General features: G+C 47.9%; 1 protein-coding gene across 1 annotated transcript; it reads right to left on the bottom strand.

Moving 5' to 3' along the window:
* Positions 1 to 61: 61 nt before the first annotated feature.
* LOC135977484 (alpha-2-macroglobulin-like) lies at positions 62 to 21,278 on the bottom strand. The gene is made up of 15 exons (XM_065578757.1): positions 21,111 to 21,278; positions 17,156 to 17,339; positions 15,119 to 15,275; positions 14,767 to 14,819; positions 9,480 to 9,500; positions 8,181 to 8,349; positions 6,084 to 6,168; positions 4,923 to 5,046; positions 3,864 to 3,978; positions 3,576 to 3,685; positions 2,939 to 3,100; positions 2,306 to 2,533; positions 1,860 to 1,923; positions 742 to 884; positions 62 to 308 (listed from the first exon to the last, which is right to left on the bottom strand). The coding sequence occupies exons 1-15, from the start codon at positions 21,197 to 21,199 to the stop codon at positions 99 to 101; spliced, it is 1,914 nt and encodes a 637-aa protein (XP_065434829.1). The 5' UTR covers positions 21,200 to 21,278; the 3' UTR covers positions 62 to 98.
* Between the last annotated feature and the right edge of the window lie 2,458 nt (positions 21,279 to 23,736).

Genomic DNA, 23,736 nt, shown 5'->3' with positions numbered 1-23,736 from the left:
GCAGCCATAGTTTTCATGAGGGCCCTACATAGATCAAGCAGTGGGCGCAGCCCCTGTGCTGATGAGGGACCCTACAATAACAGACAGACTGCTCTGCCCTAGCTCTCACGAGTGATTCTCGGCACTTTCCAGACAAGACCAGCTCTTGTGGCACTTACAGAGCTGGGCGAGAGCTCTGCTTCAGGCTTCATGAGGAAGACGCTCTTGTCCGCAGCACGGATGGCACACAGGGAGCCCGGGGAGGCTCCGATCCGGAGGTGAGTGTCAGAGGCGGGGAGGCCCTCGGCCGGTGAGAAATGCAAGTCGACCTGCAACCCCAGGAAAGGAGTTAGAGGAGCTACTTCTCCAGGTACCTTTACACTCTGCCTCGCAGCACAGCCCAGTCCTGGAACCGCCTCACAGCTCTGCCAATGCCCCTGAACTCTGCCCTGCAGCCCCCGCTATTCCAGTCCTGGGCTCCCCACACAGCCCTGCCAATGCCCCTCATCCCTGACCAATGCAATTCAAACATGACCAGCAGCGCCCCCATATGTCAATTGTGCCTCCATAATTCTGCTTATGCAAATTACTCCTGATGTGCATTCATCTCTCATATTCAATTACTGATCCATGGTCAGTGCCTGATGGGCTCATGGAGCCATTGAACATTTCCTGAGTCTTCCTTGAAATTTGCAATTCCAGGTTCCACAGGTGGGCCATTGTCCATGGGGTGAATGCGAGTTATAGAAACCGGATGCTCACCTTATTGGCAAAGCAGTTTTCAATCTTGAAATCTTCGGAATTGGCGATAACGTCCCCGCTTGGTAAAGTGGTGTATACGAGTACCCGGGCCAGGGGGGCGATATCAGGCCGCACGGGGAGGCTCAGCTCAAATACCTGGATATCTGGCAAACAGAGACAGGGGGCGGGAGCTAAGCTATAGAGAATCAGCTCCAGGGCCACACATTTCCCTAGGCTCCCTTATTATGGCTGCAACATCAGCCACCCTGAAAAATTCGCTATCCAAGGGTAAGAGTTTTGGCGCATACTTGAGGCCTTGGACTCTTAGTGCAAACACCCGGTGTGGGATATTCAGGTGAGATGGGTTTGGTGGATCTCAGCATGTCCCCTAAATCCATATCAGCTAGAGTCTAGCACTGTCCTCCATCAGTGCAGGATCCCCCCTGCCCATGCAATAATGAAGGTGAGGAAAGAAGTGCATGTACAGGGGCTCTGTGCGGAGGGTTGTGCGCACAGGGCTGCAGAGGGGGTGGGATTCCACACTCCTGCTCCTCAAGGTGGAATTTGTCCAGCCAGCCTGAATCAGTCAAACTGGGAATCCCTTGAGACTGCCATTAATGAAATGAAATCGGTCAGGGGAACTGTATGTGTGTCAAAGGGAGAGAGAGACCATGACTAGTGAGACAAGAAGGAAAGAGAGAAAATTAAGAGAGAAGGGCGCTGTTCTCGGCACCTCCTTCAGACACAACAGCTCAGCCTCCCAGGACAGACAGAGAAAGGGGTGAGGAGAACTCACAAGGAGAATGAGCTGAAATTTTTTGGATGATTTTTTGTTGTCAAAAACGCAGACTCGGATCAACCAAAACATTTCACAAATTTGTGTGAAATTCACCAAATGGTTTTGGTCAGGAAAAAATCGGCAACAAATCAGAAGGTTTTGTTTCGACATTTCCTAAATGGAAGGTTCCATTTTTCAATTCAAAACAACTCCTCATTTACAATTTCCCTTCAACTCTATTTTAAAAAGATTAAAGCAGCTCAAAAGTGAAATGGTTCAGTTGCTCCCAAACAATTGTTTTTTGAGGTTTCTGGTTCGGTCAGGGAACCAGGAAATCAGTTATTCACACAGCTCTACTCACGTTCTCCATCCCCCACGGGATGCACCTCGGTGCCTGCCCTCACTATGCCTCCCTTGGCCATCACCTGCCAGGAAGAAGAAACCCTCATGTTACAGGGGTCCTGGTGGGAGGTGGGAGATGCTCACGGGGGAATGCTGGGGGTGGGGGGTGTCTATACCGATGCCTTCCTGTGGGGAAGGAGCAGAAAATCCCGCAGTGCCATACAGAGTCCCAGACCCAGACTGGAGTTTACCGGGACCTCGATCAAGTCAGAAATTCTCTCTCCCTGCAGAAACCATCCACTGGCTGGCCAGTTCTGCATTTCCTTCACTGGCTTTTACATGTAAATATCAAGGTCAAGTGAACCTGGCCTCGGGGCACTTTGGTGACCTGGGACATATATGGGTGTCTGGCCTCCAGTGCTGTATCATGTGTATGGAGGTAGAGGTCACTAGGTCTGGGCTTACCACATAGTAAAAGACGATTTCCTTCTGCTCCCCCACGGCCTCTGGCTTCAGGATGTAGTGCACCCGGACCATCTCATTGGAGCCGCAGCTTAAAGTCTGAGACAGGGGCTCGATTTTGAGAAAGCTCTGACTCGGGGAGTAAAAGCGTGTTGCTGTGTGAACGGCGTTACTATACACAGGGGTGATCCAGTCTCTGTCGTAACAGTTCAGTTCAGATTTATGGTTTGCCTGATAAAGAAGAACGTTTTTACATGAGATCAAAAAGTGAGCAACAAGTCTACTAACATTTCAGAAGGAAAAAGTGGGTAATTTTAAAAACATGTTCTTGGCAGATTTTTCAGTGCACAGTGCATTGATCTGCATTTTCCATGCTCATGTGGAGAGAGAGAGAGAGATGGAGAACCAGAGGGAGAGCGACAGAGTGTGTGCAAGACACAGAGAGCAAGGGACAGACAGAGAGAGAGTCAGACAGAGATAGAGCAAGACAGAGAGGAGGAGACTGAAATTCCCAGCCAACAAACTCTTTGTTTTATCTCCCCATGGGCAGAGAGATCAATAAACCCACGGACATCTGCCCTGGAGCTTAGTCAGTGACACCTCCCATCCCCTAGCTCCCTGGATTCAGCCACTCACAGTGATTTGAATCGAGTTTTCTGTGAAGTTGACAGTGTCTATAGAAAACGAGACTCGGCCCTCTTCATTCGTTGTGTAATTGGCTTCGTAGTTGTTTCTCCCTACGGAAATCCGGATGGTTTCGTTGGCGATTGGAGCATCGGTCCCATCCACCAGCTTCACCTAAAGGAACAAATCCAATCTCCGTTGCTTTTACTACTCAGGGAAAGCAGTCCCCACAGTCCTAATGACCCTTTGCCCACATTATTCCCCTGAGGCAGCTCCAGAGGGTGTTTCCTACAGAGCTGGCCAAGGGTCAGGTGTGTGTGAACGTGCTGGGTGAGTCTGAACCACCTGAAGAGGTGGCACGTCCTCACAGAGTGTGTGATTGGGAACATGGGAAGGACTGTGCTGGCCACACCAATGGGCCTTCTCCTCTGTATCTTGTCTCTGACAGCACCAGGGGGTCAGAGGAAGGCACTGCAATTCCCACTAATGGCAAGGATACCGTAGCATGTGTAGAGGCAGAGGGAGATGGCTCCTCTTCCCATGGTTGGTGATCCTCCCACGTTTTCCCTTTTCCATTTGCAAGTTCTCATTCTCCACAGACAAGCACACTCCTGTCAGGTAATTTCCTGGGCTCTCAGAGGTTCCCTACCTGCCCGGAGAAGGGGATCCCTGGTATGTAATGAGAGTCCACCTGCTCAAAGCTGATTTTGCTCATGGTGTCTGTGATCTCACTGGAGCCTGTCCCAGTTAACTCCACTCCTGAAAGAAAACACGGCAAAGAGGGGCTTGAACTAATGCCCTGACCTGCAGCACCTCCAGATGCTCCAATCCTGCCTCACGTTGTTCAGTTCTGCCAGTGCCCTTCAGTGCTGGCTTGCAACGCCCACTGCTATTGCAGTGTGGCCCCACAGCTCCAGCAGGTCAGCATGATGCATACCTGTACCCTCTTCCGTGATCTTGCCTTCAACCTCAATTTTCATCTCATAGCTCTTTCGCTTGAGCTGGAATATTTTAGTCTTCACCACATTGGAGACACAGCCTCGAACGTCCGCCTGAGCCAGAGACCAAAGAGGAAATTACCATGGAAATCCCTGTACAATTCAGGTCCGTGTGAAACAGGAACAGATACCCCAGCACCCAAGACATTTGCCTACTGCTTAGTTTGCCTTAATCCCATCCTCTTATTGGCTTGATCCGGCCTGACTTCCTCTCTTCCCTTCTTCCTCAACAAACCAATCGAGGCATCTCTGGTCCCCAGTGACGTATCCAACATGCTGCCCTCTCTGATGCACTTCACCCCAAATTCTCCAAGGTACACACCTGGTTCCCTGATTGTTCCCATTAGTGTGGTAAATCTCATTGTGTCTTTTATCCACCCTTGGAATCCTCTCTCTTTCTCTATGCACATTCTTTCTCTCTTCCTCCTTCTTTTTCTTTCTCTTTCTTTTTCTCCAACTATCTCGGTCTAACCTAGGTCTATTTTCTCTCTTACTTTCTTCTCCTTCATATTCTCCCTCTCTCTCTTTATTGCTCTACCCTCTTCTCTCTACCTCCTTGCCCTGTCTCTCTCTTTTTTCTTTCTCTTGAGTTCTCTCTCTCTTCCGGATCCTACAGTTCCCTCTTGCTTTCTCCTCTGCTCTGCTCCTGCTCCCCTCTCCATCTCAATCCCGTTCACTGATACAAAAACCTCTCAGCGTCTTCTCTTTCCCAGCTAGAAGAAATACCCATTCGGGGTGAATCCTGATCTGACTGATGTCAATGGGAGTTTTGCCATTGATTTCAATGGGGCCAGGATTTCACCCGAAGGGTTTTTCTTCATAATTTATACCCCCCAGCCCTGGCCTCACCTCCTTCTAACCAATACCTCCCTCCTGTGAGACAGAGCCCAACCCAGAACACAGAATCCCAGCTGAGGTCTAACAATCCCCTTTGACAGACACAGATCGCCCTCCTCAAGACAGTTGCCTCCTGCCTATGGGATGGGCCTTGGACTCACCTGTCTGGTGAATTCCTCACACACAGCCTCGGCCTCTCTTCCATAGCAGTGTGACCTGGACTGGGAGAATCTCCGGCACACACGGACATTCACCAGGCCGGGGACAGGGGTCCCATAGGTGTATCTGTAACCAGAGAGGGGTTAAAGAGACACAAGGTGCTTAGACAGGGAGACAGAGTCAGTCAGAAGAGGCCTTTTGGGGCCCTTTATACCATTGCCCCTGAGAACTCTGTTGCTGGTTTCCTAATGTCTATTCTCTGGAGCTTGGTCTAGTCCTGTTTTTCAGTGACTCAAGTGATGGGACTCCAGCCATTTCCCGTGGGAGATTATTCCATTACCCAGCAGGCCTGCCCCATTAGGAAATGTTGCCTGATACTCAGGCTCCTCTCCTCCTTAATCAGTTGAGTTTCCCTTCCCCCAGCTCCCACCCATTTGTCCACACCTTTCTGGTATGGAAGAGCCCAGACCTGCAGACAATATTCCAGGTGCAGTCTCCTCAGAGCTGTGGGGCCCAGAGCTGAACAGTGTCTTCCAGGTGGGGTCACACTAAGGCTCTATAGAGAGGGATTATCATCTCCCATCACTGCTACACGACACCTGTGGAGCACTGTTTTCAGCTCCAGGCACCTCTTTACCCGAAAGCCATTGACAAATTGGAGGGTGTTCAGAGAAGAGCAAGAAATATGAGCAGGGAACTGGAGGGAGGGATTTATGAGGAGGGAAGGAAGAGTTAAATCTGGCGAGTCTGGTTACAGGATGTCTAAGAAGGGACGTAATTTCTGCCTACAAGTGTCTAAAGGAGGCATCACCAATGGGGGGCCGGGGTTATTTAAGGAGGCACTTGGGGGTCTGATTAGGAAGGATGGAAGGATGTTAAGAAAGGGGAAATTTGGGTTGAATAATGGAGAAAACCTTTCTGCGAGGGAGCTGTATGAGGCTGAGGCATCGTTTCCTGGGGCAGGGGGAGGAGCCCCATTTCTTGGGATATTTAAAGCTTGGGCTGGGTGCAGACTAGACAGTAGGGAACAATCCTGCCCAGAGCCCTTGGGGATGGAGAGAAAGTGACCCCAGGGGCCTTCTCCAGTTCTGGTTTCTGGGGTAGCAGCAGGAAGGCAATGGTGGACGAGCACAAAGAACGGTAACTCAAACCCTGTGACTCACAGACCACAGACGGCCACTTTCAGCTCCTCATTCTGGATGGTGATTTTCTTGGGCAGCTTCACCGACACCTCGTACTTGGGCAGCACTGAGGGGGAGAGAAGGGCCAGACATTGAGCAGAGCAGAGGGAACACGTGTACATCACTGTCATTTCCCCACTGAGTGACAGACACAGCCTCTCCCCCTCCCACCCCCCAAGGCATGGTGCCAGATCCTCAGCCTGCTATAAATCACCACAGCTCCATGGCTGCCAGTGCAGCTGTGCCAGCTTACACCAGCTGAGGATCTGGCCAGGGACTGTGGAACTGAAGAGAAAGACACCGTAACCCTGCTCCCCTCCCCTTTGCTCCCCTTGCCCAACCCCACCGCCGGCTGTCGTTGCTTTAGACGCTGTATTCCAAACTATGCTACACAAGTGATACCTAGTGAGGGCCCGACTCCCCAGTGCACCATCGTCACTCACCAGATTTAAAGGGCCACATTCACTGTGTGCTCTGGCTCCTGTGCTGCTCCAGTGAAGCAAAGCAGCCATAAGCCCGGTTACTTTGCGTCCCTGGAGTGGTACAAAGCAGACGGACTGCACCAGGGAACCGGGCCCGAAAGTTCAGCCATTTTAAACTTATCCCTGCGTGAAAAGAGTCGGATAAAAGCTGTTTCATAACACGGTAAAAGCAAATATTGTTTCCTGCTGGCTGAGCTCACAGACTGCATTCGCCTCCTGGCTGGGCACTAGACTGTCAAGTTTCAGCCCCAAAGTGAATTTTCTCAGCACTTCTGAACTAACTGAATGAGGGGTAATAATGGGAGAGAGACACTGGTGGGGGTGGGGGTGGGGGGGAAGAGTGGAGAGCAAATTCAATAAGAGCTGCTGTAGGTATAAGGCTCAGGCAAAAGCCAGCATGGCTTGGAGTGGCACATGCAGAGGCATCCCAAGCAAGGAGGTGACAGTCTGTCCAGAGCCAGGTCACACTGGAGCACTGGAACCAGTGAGATCGGCCCAGTTGGAGCACAGGCTGGTCACTGTGCCCGCACTGCCATGCTGACTGGTGTTCGGAGCTCTGCGGGTTTGCCCTACAAGAGCACTGCTTTAAAGCCCTTCAATTGCAACACCATGTGGTACCTATCCCGCAGTTCCCAGCACAGACCCCAGAAGCAGTGGATTCTGGGAAGTTTCAGAATGCCCTGTCGGACAGCCGGGAGAGGAGTAATGGAGCCACCGTTACTGACCCGTTCAGAATGAGCTGGTTCTTAGGCTTGCTGAGAACAAGCTCTTGGAATGCTTGTAAGTGGCTGGAGCATTTCTGTGGGACGATTCACAAGTGGTCGGGGTGGGGGCTGGAGTGGTACATTTCCCTAGACTAGACAGAGCTGTAATTTCTCTCTCCTTGAGTGATTAGTGGCAACCACTATAATTAAAGTTCTTTGAGAATCTACCACTCCTGCTGGCCTCATTTTCCTTTCCTCATAAACCTTCCGAAAGATTGTCCTTTGGGGCTGATGTTTTCCAGGCTTGGTCTCCAGCCAGTGTCTTTATTTATTTATTTTGAACATTTGAAGACATTCTGGGTGTCAGGGTCCGCAAGGACAAAGGTGTGAAGACCCGAGTGGGAGAAGGGTAGACAGGAGAAGTGAGTTAAGCCAGTTTCATTGGCAGAGCACAGGAGGAGCAAACTGTGCCACTGTAATGCAGCATGCACATAGTTTGTTCTGCATCCGTACCATATATAGCACACAACTGGTAGGAAAGACCCTACACAAAAATAAAGCTGCATTGTACTGAGGCTGGAATCACAGCCCAAATCCAGTAGGCCCGAGGAATAGGCCTTTGTAGTCAGATCCAGATACTCCCGGGCTTACAGTGAACAGTGACCCTGGCAGTTCAAGTGCTGAGGAGAAACCTACACACCACTGGATGGGGGCTCAGATCCTGATCCCTTAAAGCCTCCAGTGTTTTCCTGGCCCATTCCTCAGATCACTCTTCACTCATCTACACCCCAGACAATCCTGAACTGGATTTTTGTGCCTGGAATGGATGAATCCCAGACGGTTGCTCCTGCTTCCAACACCCCCACCCCAGCACGAGTGGGACCCTTCCTTACCATATTCCTCCACAGTAAAGGAGTGTTCGAGATTGGTCCCCGACTCCTTCTGCACCACCACGTTGTAGGTGCCTTGGATGGGCTCGGAGGTGAGGGGGAAGGAGAGCTGGGTGAGACCCCCATTTAACTCCACCTCTCGCCACTGGTACACACGGTTCCTCTGTGGGTCCTAGAGGTGAGGAGAGCACAAGGTCATTTACAGGCAGGGTGTCTACACGGCACGAGGCTGCAGAGCAGGGCAGTTGCAGTCCAATGTTCGGCAGAGATACAGGATATACACGATCATCGCCCTTTTCTATAGCTGAAGTTAGGGCACCTGGCGGCCAGCTCTGTACTTTCCCAGTAGTCTGTAAGGATTAACCAGTCAAGTCCTGTGCAATCAGCATGTGATTAAACAGCCAGATACCAGCACTGAATCTACTCCATTGTCTGCCTACCTGATCAACATGCCCACGGCCGCATGGAGTGGGCAAGGAGGATGGAAGAGAGCAAGGCTAAGAGACCAATGCACAGGCGCAGGATGCGGTGAGTTTCTCTGTGCCTGGGAGCTTGAATGTTCTATTTGCAGTTTGAGAATTGGCAACTGCTCTGGCTGAGGATTGAAATACTCAAGTTACCACTGGGGCTGAGAAAACCCTCCCCATGCAGGTATGTGGAAGGCAATGGGCTATGGAAATGCTCATCTGGGCTTAAATATGTTGTTGCTTGGGCTGCTACTTCTCTTCAGGCAGCCAGTATATCTTTGACCAGTCTAGCTTATCCCTGTACGGGAAGGGGAATGAACTGTGCCAGTATAAGGCACCTCTATGCTGGTATAACCAGGCCCACGCTAGGGCCTGCACTAGTATAACTACTTTGGTATAAAATCCCACCCCTGACTGACAAAGTTAAACTGGAATGAAATTTGTGTGCAGACCAGGGCTCACTTTCACAAAAGACCCTTTTCAGGCTCCTTTAAACAACCTAAAGAAACAGAAAAGATCACGGGCTCATTTTTCCCTTTGCAGGTCATGTTCCAATGTTGCGCTGCAGCTGAGGACTGAAATCTCTAGGGTGATCCAATGCTGAGATGCCAGAGACCCAGCCCCCAGGGTGGGTGGGGTGAATGAAGGACTCTATTTCCTGTTCACACAGACCCACCCTTACTTCCTTGCTCACCCTAGTGGCCGCACTACCCATTCACAACGAACACCACACTACAGCCCCCCTCTGCTGTGGAGCACGGGAGTCTCCCCATCCCCACAGCAGCCCCAGCTTTCAGCTAGCGGCTGTGAGAGTAAAAATCAATGGGCCACTTACTTTGATGAAGACCAGTGCAAACTGTGGGGAAAACAGGGAGAAGCAGAGTTAGAAATACAGGTCAGACGTGCACTGAGCTCATTTATCCTGTTCAGGGGACTTCTGCGTCTCTCTTCTGCATTTCCCTCTGCCCCTTGCTCTCTGTTACTCAATGAGAAACTCCAGCGGGGCCTTCTAATGTTTTAGAGCCTGAACTGGTCAGTTTAACACAGCTGTGAAATTAAACACTTCGTTTTGCATGTAGAGGATTCAGGGTAAAAAATTCAAAATCACCTAAGTGACTTAGAAGCCTTTTTCAAAAATGATTTAGACACTTTAGGCAGTTGATTTCAATGGGAGTCAGGCACCTATATACCTCTGAGGTTCTGTGGCTCTGGAGCCAAAGAGCCACTGACTTTCAGTGAGACTTGGGGGCAGATTTGTAAAGGTGTTTAGGTGCCCAACAATGCAGACAGGCACCGAGTGTAGTTTCCAAGAGCTGCGGTACCTAGTTCCCCACTGCAGCCAATGGGAGTTATGCTCCTAACCTGCCTATGTGCTTTTTAAAATCCCACTAGGCACCTACCTGCGGCTTTAGGCATCTAAATCCCTTTGCAATCTGGCCCAAAGTGCCCAAGTCACTTCCGAAAATGGGACTTGGGTTTCTAAGTCACTGAGGCACTTTGGAAATGTGTCCCTGAGCGTGTAGCCATTTGGAAAGTTGCTGGTTTCCAGGGCTTTCAGGTGGCAACTCAATTCTCTGTGTCCTGCTCTGCAGCATCAGGCGGGGCCTGCTGCTGGGATGTCTCCTCAGGGACCCCTGCTCCTGCAAACTCGCAGTGAGGTGGTGGAGGGGGGTCAGCTAGATCACAGGGTACAATGTGCAGGAAGGTGTGACAGAGCTAGGTATAGCGGTCTTGAGGCCCAGTCACATGCCTTCCCACAAGACAGAAGTGATCTCCTCAGGCTCACTGCTGGCCCACCGTGGTGCTGTCACTCACACCAGTGCAAAGTGGGGCACACAGAACCAGCCTCATTTGGCAACGTTTTATGCCCACTTTGCTCTGGTGTTAATGATGCTGCAAGGTGCACGGCACTGGGGAATCAGGCCTTTAGGATATTCCTAAAGCCACCACTGAAAGTCTCTGATTTCCAGTCTTATCAAATGGAGAGGCCAGTGCTTAATTTGTACCAGGGCTGAGCCCCGGCACCTCTGGGCTTGGCAGTTCATAGCCCTGGCACCTCTGGACTTGCTGTGTCAGTTATGAAGTAAAAAAATTGATTAGCCCCAGCACCTAATTGCTTGAGCCTCTTTCATTACAAATTCATAACACATCTCTTTCATTACAAATTAAGCTCTGAAGAAGCCAGTTATTACTCAGCACGTGGAAACCAACGGCTTCTTTTTTGATAGTTATTCTTTGCATTTCTATTCAAAGCACTAACTTCTCTGGTAGTGTTTTACGTTTCCTTGTGATCAGATGAAGTGTTACACTAGCCTGTTCCTTTACATTCAGAATAATGATCTGCCTCTGCAGATTCATTCCCTCTGCCCTGAAATCCTGTTTCCTATATTCAGAGGGCCCATACGGATGCCACAAACAGAGGATTATGATTTTTAAGATGTAACAGAAGATAGAGGGAGGTTCTTAGCTCCACCAACTGTGGGCAATTTATCATGTAGTCCTCCTTCAGCCTTTTCTTCTCGAGACTAAACATTGCCCAATTCTTTCAACCTTTCCTCATAGATCAGGTTTTTGAAAACTCTTACAAATTTTGTTGCTCTCCTCTGCACTCTTTCCAGTTTATTCACCTCTGGCAACAAGATCTTAACAGGACAATTTTCACTTTCTGCTCCAGGGGCAAGATTAATCTCCTTCCCAAGTATGAGGGGAAGAAAACACTGAGAAGATTTTTAAACCTCCCCCCTAAAACTCTGGAGATCAGATGGTTAACATCTCTGGACAAAAACAGAAGGTATTATTGAATAAGTTTAATATGATACCTGTAAATGGAAGAAGTGAGGGGACATTTCACATAAAGATAATTGACTGCTGGGAGTGTTATTGATAATATTATTATCCCTGTGTAATTCATCATTGTAGGGATTTCTCTGTAATTACAATGATGTGCTCTTTCTAGTGAGATTTTTATTACCCATGGGTGAGGATGCCTTAATTAAATGTAGTTACAAAGACTACAGCTCAGCCACTCCTGACAAATTATCTAGGGGATTGGAAGACTCTGATGTTAGATTTCTCAGAGACATCATTATTAAGTCCTTGAATTCCTCTCAAATTTGTGAATCACATGAGTTGCTGGGAAAGTCCTTGCAACCACTTGTCTCTGAACAAATTGATTTTTCTTTTAACTATTCTAAAAATGCTTTCAAAGATAAGTACACTTGGCTTGATCCAGACTGTGTGAAGGAAAAGACAGCTCTAGTCTGTCTAGCTAATAGGGTAAGATGCAATCCGTCTCCTAATTTACTTCATAATTTAGTAGCTGCCAGAAGACAATACAAAGGTTTATTATATCAGAAAAACCAAGAATATCTTAGATCCTTGTGGAAGGGTTTTGAAGCAGCAGCTAAAGCTAAAAATTCTTCCACATTTTAGAAGATGGCGGCCACGGGTTCTGGTAGATATACTCTGAATGATGAACCCTGTATTAATCATGAAGCTTGGATAGTACATTTTGGCCAGGTCTTTAATGATTCTCCTCAATCAGTTTTTTAATCTAATTCTACCATAGTTGATGCAATGAGGAATCCTCTCTTTGATTTACTACTCTGGCTTTTAGTACAGTACAGTGAAGTACACTCATTAATTTTAGCCCAACAATGGAAAAAACCCTCCAGGAGAAGATTTTCTCTCTGATGAAGTTTCTCAGGATAATCCTAATTGGTGGTCCCCAGACTTGGCTACATTATTTACTGTCATTAATCATACCAGATGGATTCCGTCTGGTGGGAAGTTCACTATTATAGTTCCTATTTTTAAAAAAGGGGACAGAAAGAATTCTGCTTCATATAGACCGATTGGTCTGTTAGATGTGGCAGGGAAGATTTAATGCAGATTTTTACTCTCTAAACTTGAAATATGGGCTTTAGAGGCTAATTTACTACACGAAGAGCAGTCCAGCTTTAGGTCTGGTAGAGCCACAGTGGATAATTATTTTATTTTATCCTATATGATTTATAAATATACTGTGGTTAATGGTAGTAGTTTATATACTGCTTTCATAGATCTAAAGATGGCATTTGATTTTATTAACCAAGAAAAACTCTGGGCAAAATTAAGAAGGATGAGAATCGATCTAAGACTTTTGCATATTTTGGAGGCTCTACACAAGTGCAATATGGTGAGGTTAAAAACTAAAGCCAATGGAGAACGTACTGTTTTCCCTATTTCTAGGGGAGTATGGCAGGTTTGCTTTCCAGTGCCTCTTCTTTTTAATGTATATATTAATGAAGCGGTGATGTTATAAAGGAAGATCATTTCTCTCCCCTACAAATTAAGAGTAGATCCATTCCAGTGTTGTTATATGCTGATGGCACAGTTGTTTTATCGCAGCATCCAAGATGCCTCCGATATGTTGTTTTTTCTCTTATAACTCTCAAGGCTTAGTTCTCAATTATAAGCCCAAAGTCATGATTTTTGGGCAGAACAAACTAATCTTTGCTTTTACTTATTTAGGGATAAAGTTTCATCATTTTAGGCCACTGGTTTCCTTATCATGAAGACTTAAAACAAAAGGCCCTTAGCTCTGGCCAAGGGGTGCTCTGTTTTACCTGCCCATATGTTGGGAACAGAGCTGCCCCTGTACTAATAATCTTTAATGCAAAAATAATGTCATAGATGATCTATGAGGCTGAAGTTTGATTTAGGGGACAAATTTCAGTCTTAGAGATCATTCAAAATAATTTTGTGAGGAGACATGATTCTCCCAAATTCTACCCCTCCTTTGTTTTTACGTGCTGAGGTGGATGGTTTTACTATAAGTCATAGAGCTTGTATTGCTTTTCTTAAATTTTGGTCTAAGATCTGTAAAAAGCAACAGAGAGTCCCGTGGCATAAGCTTTCGTGGGTGAATACCACTTCATCATGCGTCTGATGAAGTGGGTATTCACCCATGAAAGCTTATGTTCCAATACATCTGTTAGTCTTAAAGGTACCACAGGACTCTCTGTTGCTTTTTACAGATCCAGACTAACATGGCTACCCCTCTGATACTTGGTCTAAGATCTGTACTCTTCCAGATTACAGATTGCCCCATTTTTGCCTTCAGGAGATGGAGGAACAACCTCTGCACTCCATATTGCCATGATATAAGACCTTCCAATTTATTATAAATAGGCTGGATTTTTCTATTACTTATTGTCGATATCTTTTAATCAGTGTAATCAACTACTTAAACAAAGATTGACAAATATTACCCAACAAGAAGATCTGGCTGTGATTCATGGTTCAAAGTTTGTCTTTTGGTTTTCTACTTTGAAGATGTCTCATGTTTTTGAACAGTATTTGACTGAATTATGAAATCCTCATTTATGTAAGGGATATACTCAATTAAGATACCAAACCATGGAAATTGCTGTCCTTACAGGTAGATATGGAAAAGTTCCTTCACATCTTCATTTTTGCTTGTGTAACTCTGGGGCAATGGAAGATCTACCTCATTATCTTTTGGACTGTAGATTTTTCCAGCTTCTGAGAACATACTGGATTTTACCTCTTTTATATAAAAGGAATTTTTATCACCATCTCAAAAGGATAATGTTTTTAGTTTTTTCTCATTCTCTGGTAGTAATCAAATCACTGGCAATTTTTGCCCTTCCAGCATTTGGCCAATGAGGAGCATTTTTATTAGGTTCTAATTGACCTTTTAAGGTTGTATATGTTTTATATGATGTTGCTGTTGTAGACTGTTGTATGTTTTTCTTTTTGTATTTGCAAAAAACTTATGTTTAAATTAAACGTGATTTAATAAAATTGCCAAAAAGTTTTGACATTAGACAGTTTTACCTTATAATAAAACATGATTCATATTCTGCCATAAAGGGACATATTCTGTCCTATGTACACTCTGTCAATGAAGTTGAATGGAGTGTAAATCATGGCAGAATTTGACCCCTATAAAGAAGATGTGGGGAGTCAGAAGGCATCACTTGCTTTACACAGTCACTTTTACAACTCTAGACAGATGTTAATAGAAATAAGTTCCCCGGGAATCACAAAGGACTTTAAAGGGTCATCATCAGCACTCACCAAGTCAGCCATGGAAACTAATCAGCGAACTGACCTACCTTCTCATTCAGGGGACGGAAGTCTTCGTCCAGAGAGACGATCCGAAACAGAACTGCAGAGGGCATGATTGAGAGAGGAAGAGATTTTCATTGTTACACCTGCAGCGCTCACCCAGGGACCATCATCATTGAGGCAGCTGCTGTGTGCATGCCTGGCCCAGATGCAATGACCCATGGACACATGCAGGGTTGGATGCATGCACCACACTCCCCAGCTTTGTGACTAGTGGGGAGGATGTGGGAAGGCAGGTTTACTGCCAGCTGTACTAACTTGGTGATGAGTTGTGGGGTCTCTGGGGAGGCAGGGAGGATTTCCTGCTCTGTATCTAATTCCCCACCTGATTCCCTGTACCTGTTTGTCCGGGTTTGTAGACGGGTTTGTCCGTCTGGACAAAGACCAGGCTCTCTGAGTTCTTGACCAGCACTGATTTCCGGCTCCTGAACTCCAGCGTCGGCCCCTTCACCAGCACCGTGAGAAACGCTGCTGATGAGCTGCTGGACTTTGGAACCTGGAGAACAGCAAAAGAGCCGCTGCCTTAGAGATGCTCCCCTCTGCACTGAGCCCTTGGAGGCTGGAGTTGTACATGGAACCCAGCCAAAAAGGTCACCACGTACCTACCAGAATCAGGGATTGTGGGATCTTGGGCTCTGCCAGTCTGACCTCACTCTGGTTTTGCAGGACTCTTCTCCTCCACCCCCATTAATGTCTCCTCTATACTGCCAGAATCTTTGCAGTGATGGGGCCTCCACCACCTCCTCCAAAGGAGACTCTGCCTGCCACCCCCGGCCATGCCCTCCCTACCAGGAGTCTCTGACTCCTCCACCCCAGTAGCTCATATCTTAAAACTTCCCCCAGCATCTTAGTCTCAGCTTTTCCTTCTGCCCATCTCCCCTTGTGCTGCCTTTGCCAAGACTGGGGGTCATTTCCCTTCCCTCGTTATGCTCCTTCCTCAAAGGGATTGATGGACTGTGATCATGTCCCCCCAGCTGTGGATCCCAGAGATGAAGGAAAATGGGAAGCTACATTTGATTAATTACTTCTGGGCTGGGTCCATTTTCTTCTACTGTCCCCCCAGCCAGCCTTGAGAGCTGCAGGGAGAAACCCTGAACTGGCCCCTGGGAGAAGCACAAGATGAGCTCATGGACGTTGTGATAAATAAAGGGAGGATAGCTCCTTTGATGGACACCCAACCCACCAGTTAGCTGTAAAATCCCTCTTAGTGTGTTCTCTGCTTGCTTTACCTGTAAAAGGTTAACAAGCCCACAGGTAAAAGAAAAAAAGTGGGCAACTGACCAAAAGAGCTAATGGGAAGGCTAGAACTTTTTAAAATGGGAAAAGAAACTTTCCCTTTGGTTGTGGTTGCTCTCTTTGGTCTGCAGGAACACGGAGCAGCAATGCTATAAGCAGAAATGCTGTGTAAGGTTTGAACCAGGTATGAAAAATTATTTTCCATACCTAGCAGGACTCATTGGGATAGGGAATGTTTAGGTAGACATGATCAGGTTATTTCTTTATTTTGGCTTGTGGATCTCCTCTGTGCTAACCCCAGATGCTTTTGTTTGCTTGTAACCTTTAAGCTGAACCCCCAAGAAGCTATTTTGGGTGCTTACTTTTTGGAATTGCTCTTTTAAAATCTAGCAAAAGCCTAAGTTCCAGATATATTTTCTTTTTGTTTTTCATAAAATTTTCCTTTTTTAAGAACAGGATTGGATTTTTGGTGCCCTGAGATGTTTGTGCATATGCTGTTTGATTAGCTGGGGGCAACAGCTAATTTCCTTTGTTTTCTTTCTCAGCGCTTCCCCGGAGTGGGGTGAAAGGGCTTGAGGGTACCCCACAGGGAGGAATTCCCAAGTGTGCCTACCTGGGTCCAAGGGGTTTTTTTTTTTTTGCATTTGGGTGGTGGCAGCGTTTACCAAACCAAGGTATCAGAGAAAAGCTGTAACCTTTGGAGTTTAATACAAACCTGGAGTGGCCAGTATTAATTTTTAGAATCCTCGCGGGCCCCCACCTTCTGCACTCGGAGTGACAGAGTGGGGATTCAGTCTTGACAGATGTCAATGGTCTCGAGGAAGTTTTCTAACCTCCTCCTTCCATGGCTTTCTTTCCGGTCTCACTCAGAGGCTTGTGGAGCCCCCTGAGAAATGGGAGACCAGTCCTCAGCCGCAAGGTCAGCACTGACTCAGAGAGAAAACCACCCAACAAAGCCAGCCACACCACAGCCTGTAGCACAGCCTCTCCCAGCATCGTGCCGGGCACTGAGCTCAGCACTGACTGAAGATCACTCCTAATGAGTCACCCACAGCACTGCCAGGCCTTGCAGGGGTTAGTCCCAGGCTGTCACTATCTTACAGACTCAGGCAATAAACCCTGTGGGGGTCAGATACTCACTGTGAACGGGATGCACTTGAACACGTCCTTCTCCGACACCACATCTGCGATCAGGCTCCTGTTCTCCCCTGCGTATTCCAGCGTGGCGCTCAGCGTCACAGACTCGTTCAGATGGGTCAGCTGGATACAGACCTTTTCAGGACCGTTGGTGTGGATCAGAAAGGGCACTAGCACCATGTACTGCCTGGGAAGGGGAAGGCCCAGGTCAGAGAGACGGGGATGGGGAATGGAGAAGGTACTGATGAAAGGGCATTGGTTAGTGTGGCAGCCGAATCCCCGACCATCCATCTGCACCGTAATTTGTATATACAGGAAGGTGAATTTCATTTTGCTTTTGTAACATACTAGCCAGTCTGCTCAGTCAGCCAGGACCCTAGGACACCACCTGGAGCGAAGGAACTAGTTCTGTGCTAACAGCGATTGCTGTCCAAGGGCTGTTTGTTCAGGCTCCCAGCAGGGAGTGGGGATGGCTTGAAAAGTTCCAGGCTGTTACTTGAGATTTGTGTATCTCACAACCCCTTGCTGTATTATCTGAACAGGGGGCAGGGAGCTCAGATGAAATGCTTGTTGTACCTCCATGGAGACTGGCAGGCAGTTACACAGGAGTGTAGATCAGGGCTTTTAATCTAATCTCCTCTCTAGCTGTCTGTCGATCTAGGTGTGTCACCTGCTGCCCTCAGTAATGGAGAGATACAAATGTACGGATGGCTGTGTGTGCGCTGATATCTGACTGTAGGGAATGGCCATTGTGCTAAAGGGGCAGCGTGGCCTAGTGGACAGGGCTTTAGCTGGAGAATTCCTTGCTATGCCTGGGTGTGTCAGTGACATGCTGTGTGCTACTGGGCTTCACTGCTTTGTGCCTCAGTTTCCCCATTTCTGATATTGGGATCCTGAAGATGCTGCTTACACCCCCCCCCCTTTAATGTGCCTGGAGATCTTTGGATGAAAAGTGCTCGCTTACAGGTTCAAATGTTAGTGAGGACTTTGCCCAACTTGCCGGCAATGACAACCACAGAGTGATTTGGGCTACAGAAGGAGATCTCACCGGCCGTGGCTGCAGCCTGCTGACTCAGAGCAGAGACGCTGGCAGAGCATCACTGCTGGGAGGCTGGACGTGCCGCAGTGTGAAGCTCCCTGGGACACCCAGCTTTCTGCCGGGGGGCTGTTCATCTTGCTTAGCCAAGATTTCAAAATGACAGAGTTAGGTAGGAGTAGCCTTAACCTGGCTCTGATTAAATTCCACTTCGCCCTTTGTTAGGCCTGAGCCAAAGCCCATGGAAGTCAATAGGACTCTTTCCATTCCCCTCAGTGGGCTTTGGATCAAGCCCTGAGTGATTTTCTCTTTACCTTCAATCTCAGCCAATAAAGGCTGGGGCTGATTCTCCCCTGCCTGGCACCTGGTGCAGAGTGAGTGCAAAGGGGGCCTGAAATCAGCCCTTCTGCTCTGGTAGCATTTGACACCTACTCTGCCCTGCTGTAAATGGTGATACGAAGAGCGAGGCCATGGAAAGCCAGGGCCTATGTTTAGCGCTGCCAAGTGTCCTGCCTCATGTGTGACACTCACCCATTCGCAGCCCTGTCACATGTCCCTGCGGCTCAGCTGGACTCTCACACATCAGAACAGAAAAGGCCGCACACTACCAAAACCTGACACTGCTCCAGTGCTTAATTTGTGCCAGGGCTTACCAGGGCTGAGCCCCGGCACCTCTAGGCTTGGCAGTTCATTGCCCTGGCACCTCTGGGCTTGTAAAAAAATTGCTTGAGCCCTGGCACCTAATTGCTTGAGCCCCAGCATCTCTTTCATTACAAATGAAGCACTGCGCTGCACACACTTCTCCCTCGGGGGTGAGGATGACAGAAGGAACAACACGGGACAGTCGTGTTGCTTAACACTCTAGTGGCAGGCTCGCTGGTACTACAGTGATTAGCACAGTATGAGAGCCTCAGTGAATAGCTGAACCGTAAGCAGGCAGCAGGCAGTTTCCTGCAGTTGCCCCTTGGCTGCTAGAGGCAGCTGTGGCATTTGCTGAGCCGACAGCCAGGTGCCTCCTCTCCCTCTGCTGGATCACAGCAAGCAGCCTGGAGGTGATGACAGAATGTGAGAGACCTGATACTGGCCCCAGGCTCCCCCCCGGTACAAACCCCCAGCTGCTGTGACCCAAACAGCTCAAAGCATCCCAGGAGTTCCAGCCTTACCACTCAGTAACAATAACCCCAGCAGCTCCGCATCTGACCCTCCTGGGCACCTCCTACCCCAGCCAAAGCTGCCAGGTTTTGTTCAGCTTCCCGGTGAACACCACCCCTTCCCTCTTCCTCTCCTCCCAACCAGCTTGGGGCAGAATATGTCAACTGTAAACTAAGCATATATGCAAAATAGTCACTAATATGCCGATTACTTCATTAAACAGCATAAAATGCCTCATGGAGCAGAATAAAACTTGTGACTGGCATCACATTCTGTTCTTCCCTTGCCCTCTCAGCCTGCTTGAACTTTAGTTTAGACCGAGAGAATAAGACTGCACACAAGGCAGGTCTCGGTAAGACAGATGGAGAGAAGAGTGGGGCCTCTCCTGTGCAGCAGGATGCAACTGAACACAAAACTGCAAGTGCTTCTTCAGCACAGAGGGGGTCTTCTCTCCATTTAAAGGTGCAGGATGTAGACAACATGTCTGACCAGACACAAGCTACATGCTCAGAATGGAATACAGCTGGGTGAAAAAAATCTGATGAAACTGTTTTCTGTCGGACAGTGTAGTTTAGTCAAAATGGAACCCGTTTGTGGGAACATGTCGAGTTTGACCAAGGGCCCAATTGCAAAATGATAAAACAAATGGTTTCAACTTTCTCGTTTCAATAACATCAAAATGTTTCATTTTCCCTTTAATATTATGTTGTAGTATAATATTTCTATACATTTACATTATAATTATTCAATATTATTGTAACAAAATGTTGTGACATTATCAAAATGAAACATTTCCATGTTTCTGAATCAAAATTTTCTGCAGTTTCCTTCCTCTCAACATTTAAACTGCACATTCCAATTTGGAATTAAAACAAATTTTAAAATGTCAGGCTTTCCGGTGGCATGGCAATTCCGGTTTCCAGCCAGCTATAGATTGTCTCCCTGTTCTGTATTTGTATAAAGCCTAGCACAGTGCGGGCCCTGATCCATAACTGGGGTGCATAGGCACTGCTGCGACACAAACAAACAATTCAAACAAGGCATTCGTTGGGTTAAGAGATCTGACATTGGAGTTATGGGACTAGATCCCTCCCCCACTGAATCAGGGCAGTGTATATTGCACCTGCTCATGTACACCAGCGAGGAGGGTGCTATACCAGGAGAAGGGAGTGCGCATTGGAGGGTAAATGCTCTAATCTATGCTGGGCTCCAGGGGAACTCTCTGCCAGTCGACACTGCCAAAGGGATACCCTGAGTCCGTCCAGCTCCTGGCTGAGCTTGGCCACGCGCCCTCTTCAGGCCCCTCAATGGAGGCGAGGTTGCAGCCAAGTTGCTAGTTTGCAGTGCCCCAGGTGGATATTCCAGCAGAGTGTGCCACTGCCAGGGTCTGTGCTGACAGTCAGGAATCTAGGTCACAGACTCTCTTTGGGAACAAGCACAGTCTGTGGCTGCCAAGGGAAGCAAACTGGCTTTAAAGAAGAGGAGAAAAGAGAAACACTTTTCTGAGCTCTCCCTCACAGGCAAGGAAACTGGGGCCCATCCACGAAAGGTACCACAAGGCAGATGGCATATTGCCCATGAAACCACAGGGAGAGCCAAACTCCTGAAGATGTCTAGGTAGGGATACAGCTAGAGAGAGCTGTGTGGGGAGCCCCAGAGTGGAATAGCAGGTGAGGCTGCAGGGCTGGACTGAGTGGCATTGGCAGAGCTGCGAGGGGGATGAAGGAAAGAAAAGAGAACACAGCATGAGCCCGTGCATGTGCAGCTTACGGTTCGGTGGTGGGCGAGGTGTCTCCAGGGAGGAGGAAGAGGAGCAGGAGGAAGATGCTCGGGCCACCGGGCAGCCTGTCCTTCCCCATGGTGCAGAGTGAGGGTGGTGAGCGAGGCAGACACACAGACTTGTCCGCTGGCTCCCTGCACCCTGGCTGTCCGCTGCGTCTGCCCCTTTATACCTCTCTCTGCAAACAGCCCCCGGGAGGGGCGAGATAAGGGCAGGGGGCCAGGACCATCTGGGAAATGGAGAGAGGTACGTGAGGAGGAGCCAGAGCCAACAGCTCTGACTCATGGCACAGAGACTGTCCCTGGCCAGACCCTGACAAACTGGGGGAAGATATTCATTGGAGGTGTTCATGTGAGACACTCTCCTGCAGGGCCGTAGCAACAAAGAACGTGGCCCCCTCCGAACATATGTCCGGGCAGGACCCCTTACAATGCAGAAACTCGAATGCGGCATTTTTTTTGCCACTTTTAGGGGCCCCCTTCCTTGCGGGTCCCCCTCCGGTCAGAGGGTACGGAGGACGCTCGCTACGCCTCTGCTCTCCTGTGTCTGAACCATTCACCCCCAAACCTGTTTGTATCACTCCAGCAGCACTCTGTGGTGGTTGGAGAAGCCCTTTAGCTCATTACAGGGCCAGTCCAGCATTCTGTGGGGATTGGAACAAACTCCCAAATCCTGACCAGCGTTTCCAGAGAAACCTTTCCTGTTCCTATGCTGTATTCCTCTGGTATGATAGCCAGCTACTTCCAATAATATCCCTCCGGTACAGCTCACAGGGGATGCCAGTGAGACCATTTTGTGTACCATTGCCCCCTGCTGCATGGTGAGTGTCAGAGCTGGCCATGGGTATAAAAGTGCCCTTTGCTGGCTGCAGGAGTGGAGCTGCCCCTGTAGTGGTGTGTTTGTGCCATTGCCCTTGTTAGGAGTGCATAGAGCACACTTGCTCATGTGCACAGAGCTAGCTCTGGGCATATCAGTGCCCTCAGTTGTTCGAGGGAGCAGGAAGCTGGTGCTAGTCGTGAATGGTCTCTTTGGAGCACAGTAAGATTGGCACACTGGGGATCTAAACAGAGGAGGGAAAATCTTGTGAGAGAAAGTTGGGAGAAGTGGGTTCATTTCTCAGCCCTGCCACCGATTCACTGTGTGACCTTGGGCACGTTCACGCCCCTCTCTGTGCCTCAGTTTACCCATCAGTAAAATGGAGGTAATGATCCTGACCCACCTGGCAGGGGCGTGTTGGGCTCAACTGACTAATGATTGTCAAGTGGTTTAGGATCTTCTGATGGGAAGTTCTATAGAAAGGCAAAGGAAGAAGTCCTTTGGCGAGCAGATGGGAAAACAGAAGTAGACATTCTGAAGATTAATCCCTTACCCCATTAGGGAATTAAGATCATTCAGGGAGTGTGGGCAGCCCCTGCCCTGCTTCCACGAAACAGAGATCTGAAATACAGGGGAAACCTTAGTCAGGGGAAGGATGGATCTTATTCAGCTCCCCAGTAGACCTGGGAGAATGAGTAATTTTTCAGTTCCTGACAACCAGAAGTTTTCTAAAGATTTACTGAAGCGAAAGGTTGAAAAAAATTGTTTTGGCTCAAAAGAAAAATTTCATTCACCCTGAAAGAAAACATTTCATTTTTATGTTGAGTCTTTTTTTTTTATATATTTTTGAGTATTTTAAAAATAAATTAAAGGAAATTTTGAAAAGACAAAAAAAAAAAAAAAAAACCCAAACCCCTATAACATTTTATTGGAAAATTTCAAAACAAAACATTTTCTTTTTCTGGAATTTGGTTTAAGGTTTCTCCCCCCAAAAAACTAAAATAATTTGCAAAACGTTTTGCTGCTGCCCAAGCTGCATTTTTGCTGCCAAAAAAAGAGACTTTTGTACAAAAAAATATCACTCAGCTGTAATCCCAAACCCACACAGGCCCAGCTCTAGTCACTTCTAGTACAAACAGTTGGAAAAGACAAACATATGGTGAGGTTATGCAATTGGCTGTGTGTGATAACCCAGCCTTCACCCCACTGTGGGTCCAGGAGTGGGAAGTGAAAACATGTGAAGAGTTAGTATAGTACTTTAAAAGTCCTTGGACCACGGACTCAGAGGGTCCTGCCAATGAACAGGACAGTGAGTTAATATCCCCTGCACAGTCCCCTTCATACTGTCCCTCCCTTTATGCTCAAAGGAAATTTTTCATGCCCCAGCTGTCAGTTCATAATGTTTGAGAAATCGGGGCTCAAGAAGGCTCTGTGAAATAATGGTCTTAAGAGAGGTCCAGAGGGGGCTGCAGGGAAGGATGAAAGGTGTTGCCAGAGCTGTGGGGGGAGTCCAGGAATGCATGTGGCACTGGTGCAACCACTGCTGGTATAATGTGCCCTCTTCTGGTGTCTATAATGCAAGCAGGGTGCTGATAAACTGGAGAGGATTCAGAGAAGAGCCACTTAGTGATAAGATAATAGATTGAACTCCTTGAGTCTAACAAAGAGAAGGTTAAGGGGTGACTTGAACCCAATATAAGTTTGTACATTTGATAATGGGTTCTTAACAAGATCCAATGGCTAGAAGTTGAAACTAGACCAGGGGGATCCCCTTCTGACAACAAAATTACTACATGACTC

Source organism: Chrysemys picta, unplaced genomic scaffold, assembly GCF_011386835.1.
Source record: "Chrysemys picta bellii isolate R12L10 unplaced genomic scaffold, ASM1138683v2 scaf1, whole genome shotgun sequence".
NCBI classification, from domain to species: Eukaryota; Metazoa; Chordata; order Testudines; family Emydidae; genus Chrysemys; species Chrysemys picta.
This window is presented reverse-complemented; position numbering and strand designations above follow the sequence as displayed.

Excerpts from the sequence above, each read along its gene's own strand:
- LOC135977484 (XM_065578757.1), bottom strand. The coding sequence starts at position 21,199 with ATGGGGAAGGACAGGCTGCCCGGTGGCCCGAGCATCTTCCTCCTGCTC. Across the intron at positions 17,340-21,110 it reads ACCTCGCCCACCACCGAACC|GCAGTACATGGTGCTAGTGC; the intron begins GTAAGCTGCACA and ends TCCCCTTCCCAG. Across the intron at positions 3,101-3,575 it reads GGATCCCCTTCTCCGGGCAG|GTGAAGCTGGTGGATGGGAC; the intron begins GTAGGGAACCTC and ends TTGTTCCTTTAG.